This window comes from Piliocolobus tephrosceles, chromosome 6 (assembly GCF_002776525.5).
Source record: "Piliocolobus tephrosceles isolate RC106 chromosome 6, ASM277652v3, whole genome shotgun sequence".
NCBI lineage: Eukaryota > Metazoa > Chordata > Mammalia > Primates > Cercopithecidae > Piliocolobus > Piliocolobus tephrosceles.
This window is the reverse complement of record NC_045439.1, coordinates 93,077,674-93,085,169: the sequence shown is the minus strand read 5'-3', so window position 1 is coordinate 93,085,169 and position 7,496 is coordinate 93,077,674. Positions and strand designations below refer to the sequence as shown.

General features: G+C 39.9%; 1 protein-coding gene across 1 annotated transcript in view; it reads left to right on the top strand.

The window, feature by feature from the left end:
• The window catches only part of ADAMTSL3 (ADAMTS like 3), a 408,397-nt gene that overhangs the window by 350,962 nt on the left and 49,939 nt on the right, over nt 1-7,496 (top strand). The window contains 1 exon segment of the mRNA XM_026448334.1: nt 1,313-2,384. Coding sequence (XP_026304119.1) covers nt 1,313-2,384 — 1,072 coding nt within the window.

Below are 7,496 nucleotides of genomic sequence, written 5' to 3'. Positions count from 1 at the left end.
ATGTCTCCCAGTTAGGCTACTCAGGGGTCAGTGACCCACTTGAGCAGGCAGACTGCCCCTTCTCAGATCTCAACCTCCCTGTTGGGAGATCCACTGCTCTCTTCAAAGCTGTCAGACAGAGTCGTTCGTTCGCGTCTGGACAGGCCTCTGCTGCTTTAGCTGAGCCCTGTCGGCAGAGGCGGAGTCTACAGAGACAGGCAGGTTTCCTTGAGCTGCTGTGAGCTCCACCCAGTTCGAGCTTCCCAGCGGCTTTATTTACCTACTTAAGCCTCAGCGATGGCGGGCGCCCCTCCCCCAGCCTCGCTGCTGCCTTGCGGTTAGATTGCGGCAGACTGCTGTGTTAGCAAGGAGGGAGGCTCCGTGGGCGTGGGACCCTCCCGGCCAGGTGTGGGATATAATCTCCGGTGTGCCAGAGTCTGTCCTGCTGTTCATTGGCTGCACCTACCCTTGTCACCAGGTCAGTAGTCACAGCAGTTGTGTATGAGAGCTCTTTGTGTGCCCGCTACTGTGCTGTGCACTTGATATAAACAATCCAACTTAATTTTCACTTCCTTCCCAATGAAAGCACTAATATTATCCACATTTCACAGGTGAGAAAACTGAGGCTTCGAGAGATGAAAGAATTTGTCCAAGTGGCAGAGCTAAGATTCAAACTCAGATTTAACTGGCTTCAAACTGCCTATGCCACCTGTTCTTTTTTGATCACGGCTCCCCATTGCTTCCTCAGACCCCCATGCTAGCTTAATCGACATATTTGGGTTATATTCTGCAGCTGGCCAACCTCAGCCTCCTTTCAGACCGTTCAAATATTTCACTCACATTCCCACTCTCACTTCCTCCCTCAGATTTGGGGTACCTATGGCTCTAAGCCAGAGGGCCTCTCTGCCAGATAGAGACCTGACATATCAGACCCTTATTGATGGAAACATGTACCCAGAGGCTGGGTAATTATAGAGCCATTATATAAGCATGGCCTAGAACAAATATTCCTCAAATCTAGAAATAACTATTCCCTACATTTCACCAAATCATTTAACCTCATGCCTCCCAAAGCCAGGGTTTTGTCAAATAACTTACACATTTTCATGCAACTCACCCACACTTACATTCTTTGCCACTAAAGTACTAGATAGTTATGAAATTTACCCTAATCTGTGGATGTATAATATTATTCATGATTTGATTCTTGAATGTTTTAAAATGGTAAAAAAAGGTAACATTTGTTAGCCTGTAGCAGTCTTGAAAGATTACTGTCAAAAAGTCTGTATTTTTTAGATGTTTGTTTGTATTTTCTTTCTTTTTTTTCTTGGAGAAATCAAATCAGAGATGAAGACAAAACTTGGTGAGCAGGGTCCTCAGATCCTCAGTGTCCAGAGAGTCTACATTCAGACAAGGGAAGAGAAGCGTATTAACCTGACCATTGGTAGCAGAGCCTATTTGCTGCCCAACACATCCGTGATTATTAAGTGCCCAGTGCGACGATTCCAGAAATCTCTGATCCAGTGGGAGAAGGATGGCCATTGCCTGCAGAACTCCAAACGGCTTGGCATCACCAAGTCAGGCTCACTAAAAATCCACAGTCTTGCCACCCCTGACATTGGCGTGTACCGGTGCATTGCAGGCTCTGCACAGGAAACCGTTGTGCTCAAGCTCATTGGTACTGACAACCGGCTCATCGCACGCCCAACCCTCAGGGAGCCTATGAGGGAATATCCTGGGATGGACCACAATGAAGCCAATAGTTTGGGAGTCACATGGCATAAAATGAGGCAAATGTGGAATAACAAAAATGGCCTTTATCTGGATGATGACTACATTAGTAACCAGCCTTTCTTGAGAGCTCTGTTAGGCCACTGCAGCAGTTCTGCAGGAAACACCAACTCCTGGGAGTTGAAGAATAAGCAGTTTGAAGCAGCAGTTAAACAAGGAGCATATAGCATGGATACAGCCCAGTTTGATGAGCTGATAAGAAACATGAGTCAGCTCATGGAAACCGGAAAGGTCAGCGATGATCTTGCATCCCAACTAATATATCAGCTGGTGGCCGAATTAGCCAAGGCACAGCCAACACACATGCAGTGGTGGGGCATCCAGGAAGAGACGCCTCCTGCTGCTCAGCTCAGGAGGGAAACAGGAAGTGTGTCCCAAAGCTCGAATGCAAAAAACTCAAGCAAGCTGACATTCAAGCCGAAAAGACCTGTTCTCATGAGGCAAAGCCAACCTCCCTCAATTTCATTTAATAAAACGATAAATTCCAGGATTGGAAATACAGTATACATTACAAAAAGTACAGAGGTCATCAATATACTGTGTGACCTTATTAACCCTGGTGAGGCCACATATACATGGACCAAGGATGGGACCTTGTTACAGCCCTCAGTAAAGTAAGTAAAATAAGAATGCAGTATTCATTTTTGCACTACCTTCTTAATGGCTATTCCAGTTTTCTTGAAAATATTTTCAAATTCCTCTCCTAGGCATGTGTTTCCAACAGGATTCTTTAGGAAAGAAACTTAAAAATGTTAGGATGTGTTTTTGACATATGCGTTGGAATTTTAAAATTCAACCGCCATATCATCCCAATCACTATTATAGAGGTGTGATATAAGACTGGATCCAGCAATAAGTTTAAGCATGTGTACACTCCCCCTTTACTCAGCACTTAGCATTTAAAAATAAAATCAATATAAGAGCATTTTAAAAGTAAGCTTACTAGCAGTAATCCTACATTATGTTGGAGCTGCAAATCAGAATTTACAGAGCTCTTCCATGTCTACAATACATGGTATCTCATTTGAGCTCACATCAGCCCCATGAGGTTGGCAGGGGCAGGGGTTAACCTTTCTGATGAGGTCATTGAGAAGCAGAATCCCATGACTACTTCATGGCCAGTCAGAACCGAGGGCCATATCTCTTGAATACTGCCAGTGGTATTTGAGTATCACACAAATAAGTAGCCTTAGTCGAAAGCTTGGGTATCTGAAGTAGTTTTCTATTATCATGTAATTTTTAAATGTCATACAATCCAAAAATAAAAGTGTTTTGAGATGTTCAAAACACAATATTAAGTCATATATTATTCTGATCTAGATCTATGCCAGTGTAAAAATGCCACATTTCCTTTATTTTACGTAACAGATACTAATTTACTTTTGCATTCTTTATTGTCTTCAAATCTTCTTGTTTGTATACAGAGGACTATAGTCATTGTGCCTTCTTTTGATTCACATTTAAGAGCTCCAGCTATACCTTATCTGCCTTTAGAGATTGTTAAGAGACACAGATAACACAGCAGATGTGAAACTGTTTTGCATATCATAAGGTGCTTTCAAAACGCAAGTTTTACTTTTATCATGTCTTTTGTGCATTGAGCCTCGTATGTGAAACATCAGAAAAAACTTAGGTTAAATTCAGTTTTTTAAATAAATTATTAGGCTATATCTTAAAAAGGTAGAAAAATATAATTTTTGAATTTTTAATGCTAGAACTCTGAACACAAGAGTACAATAAAATTTTAGAAGCAGAATAAACCTTAAAACATAGCAGTTCTCAGAGCTTTTGGTTTTAGACTCTTGAAAATTTTTAAATGATTGAGGAGCCTAAAGAGCTTTTATAAATGTGAGTTGTATCTATTGCTATTTACTTCACTAGAAATTAAAACCAAGAAACACTGAAAATATCTGCATTAATCTATTTAGAAAAAATAATGGGCCCATAACATGTTCACACAAAGAACATTTTTTTTTTTTTTTTTTTTTTTTTGAGACGGAGTCTCGCTCTGTGGCCCAGGCTGGAGTGCAGTGGCCGGATCTCAGCTCACTGCAAGCTCCTTCTTCCGGGTTTACGCCATTCTCCTGCCTCAGCCTCCCGAGTAGCTGGGACTACAGGCGCCAGCCACCTCGCCCAGCTAATTTTTTGTATTTTTTAGTAGAGACGGGGTTTCACCGGGTTAGCCAGGATGGTCTCCATCTCCTGACCTCATGATCCGCCCGTCTCGGCCTCCCAAAGTGCTGGGATTACAGGCTTGAGCCATCGCGCCCGGCCAAGAACGTATTTTTTGAAAACCATCCCCCTACCACCAAAATTACTGGTAACAGTGGAATTGCTTTCCATCTTTGCAGATCTCTTTAATGTCTGGCATAATAAAAGAAGACAGCTGGATTCTTATTTCCGCATCTGTTGTGAAATGTTGTTTTAGTTAAAGTATATGGAGAAAAGAAATGTGTGTTATACAAATGTGTTAGCTGGAAGAGAAAGAATATTTTAATATCTTTTGAGATAATTGTGGATACTCTTTAATTCTACACTGAAACTAGACAAAGGGTAATTTCTCAAAGGTTAGTTGAAATGTGCAGTCTGAAACTATATTAATGAAATGTTGGTATTCTGTTTAATGAAATCTGCTGTTTTTTTCTTGCATTTTGAATAGACTTTTTACCCATACAAGATTTTGTAACACCATAAATTGGTCATTTGGAAAATATTGGCTCACTGAGTGATACAGACCTTCCAAATGTTGGTACATTTCATTATGCAATGTAAAAAAATACACAATAAAAAAAATCACCATGTATCTTATCAAAAAATTCTTTAAGTTTTGGGAAGCTGTCAGGCTTACAGTCGTGGATACCAGTTTTCCAAAATTCTAATTTTCACATCAAAACTTTTTCATCATTGGCAACAAATACTGTCAGTTGTGTCATTGAATTGGCCAGCTCATTTAAAATATATATATATCTACCAAATACCCAACTTTAAATCATAGTGTGGACTTTTTTTGTCATATTCAAGTAAAAATCATATTCCATGAAAGAAGCTATTAGTTCTTCAGCATGCAGTGGAAGTGCTTTGTGTGTACTTCCCATTGTGTCATATGGGATATGAAAAACATGGACTCAAGGGTCGAGATTTAGTAAGATTAATATCTTTTACTACTTCATTAAGGACATTCTTTTTTTTCTTTTCTTTATTGAGACAGAGTCTTGCTTTGTCACTCAGGCTGGAGTGCAGTGGTGCGATCTCAGCTTACTGCAACCTCTGCCTCCTGGTTTCAAGTGATTCTCCTGCTTCAGTCTCCCAAGTAACTGAGATTACAGGTGCACACCACCACCCCCAGCTAATTTTTTGTGTTTTTAGTAGAGATAGGGTTTCACCATGTTGGCCAGGTTGATCTTGAACTCCTGATCTCAAGTGATCCACCCACCTCGGCCTCCCAAAGTGCTGGGATTACAGGCATGCATTGCCGTGCCCGGCCATTAAGGACATGCTTAAGGGAAACTGGCATTTTTTTTTTCAGCAAGTAAAACATAGTAGTCAAGAATACAGTGATTACTGGCACACTTCCATACCACTGTCTTGGTTCATGCTAAGGTGCCAGCAGTCTTACCAACACTGTCTTTGCACTCTCAGTGCAAAGGTCAGTACCGTTTTTAAAAAGGCAAATTAATGGCTCCGTATTATTACAAAACTAGCTTTGACCTCATGGACTTCTAGGGGTTCATGGACCACACTTTGAAAACTGCTAACTTGTTTCAGTAATCCATTGTATAAATTGTAAGGAAATAGAGGCTGAGAGGTTGAAGTGATCTGTTGACCTATGGCCATATAAGTACTACAGTGATATAGAGGAGCCTGGTCAGTTTAAATAAATATTTGTTGAATTGAGTTCATTTTAAATAGATTGACTTGATGGAATGGAATTAACATAACTTTATCAGGCTGAGACTCCTGGAGCTTGTATAAAGAAGTTTTGACATGGTACATCCTCCTCAGATGTGTTTGTGCATCCTTTAAGGATCAGCCGTTCAAAACAGAAGCAATTTTATATGTCCAGTAAAAGGTTTTGTTTTTAATTTTTAAGATAATAAGATCCATTTTCGTTTCTATTTTTCCTCCGAAACTTACCCAATTAATTTGTTCAGTTTATGTTTAATTCCCTTTACACAACAAAGGTTCTCATCCTTAAATATACTTTCTGAATCTTAAAAATCTTTTCAATTGAAGTACTTGAGAAATGAAATTATGTTCCTGAAAGCCTCTATCCAGTGAGAGAAACTGTGTAGGCATGGAGTACTGTTTGGATGCCAATTGAGTAAGAAATCTCAACTATGAAGAGAAGGTTGTGGGTGGATCAATTAGAGGTGGTGCCTGTAGAAAGATCAACTTTGTTATTACTTCAACTTAAGAGTAAGACTACGCAGCAGAGGCCAAGGTCAGATCTGTTACAGAATTCAACCTGGTGGTTCTCCAGCCCAGGGACAGATCCAGGCTAGGTACCTAGTGGCCCTACCTGTCATGTAAGGTTCATGCATGCTCAGCTATTTCTGATCTCAATGATTTCTCACTGGACTGTTATGCTGAAACTTACAAAACAAAGGCATTATTTGAGAATTGCTAAATCATACAAACATATATATGAAATAATTTAAGAAAATGATTTAGTGTGTTTATTTTTCATGTGTAGTCACTGGTTAGACTTTTGCTTTTAACCAACTATTTCTCCTCCCTCAGGATTTGACAGTGAAAATCTTGCCTTCCCAACAGTGAGGTCTGCCATACTCTTGTTGCTCTGAGACACTTTCACTGTTTTGACTTCTGCCTGCTTTTGTGTATTTCTTATGTGTGTTGCAGCAGGGCTTGTATGCTTTTGGTACTATTGCTCTGTACTATTATTTCGTAGTATTCTAATCATTCATACATTTAGTCACCAAAGATTTTTGAGAACTTGCTATATAAAAGTCTAAGCAGTGAGAATGCACAGCTGTGAATAAGATTTGGTTCCTGCCCTTGAAAAGATCACAGTCTAGTGGGAAGAAATCGATATTTCATCAAATAAATATATGAACCAGAGAAGAAGGAGCCCGGAGGATACAGAAGATAACTCTAGGAGTATTGGTGAAAACTTTACAGGGGAAATTACATTTGATCCAGGACTCAGTGGGTGGGTCTGAGTTTGCCAGAAAGGGGGAAGGGCATTTCAAATGAAGTGAACAACATATGCAAAAGCTCACGGTAATGAAAAATCATGGAAGGTTCTGGAAACAGGGTTCATTGTGACTGATGCATAGAATGAACAACATGAAGTGACAGAAAATAAAGAAGTGGCACAGCTCATCTCATGATGAAACATACAGTATTTACAGGGCAGAATAGTCTCTATTGCTAAGATCTATAAAGTGAGATGGGGCAGGGGAAAAATAGTATATAACCACTGATCTGGGTGATTTAGAAGTAGATTCAAATTATTAAGAATAAAATAAAATAAAAGCAGAACAAGCACTCTTCCCTTCATAACAAAGGTTCTTCTCACCGTTAGATACATTTTCTGAATCTCTGAATAATTATCTAATTGGTTAGGCTACACCTGACCAACTCTGATTCTCAAAGTAGTATTTACACACCGGATTTTGGGAATATCAGTAATTGGGAAACCATAATGAACTCGTCATGCAGGTTAGCCCTAATTCTTAACAGCGTGGTCCAAATCCAGTGTATGC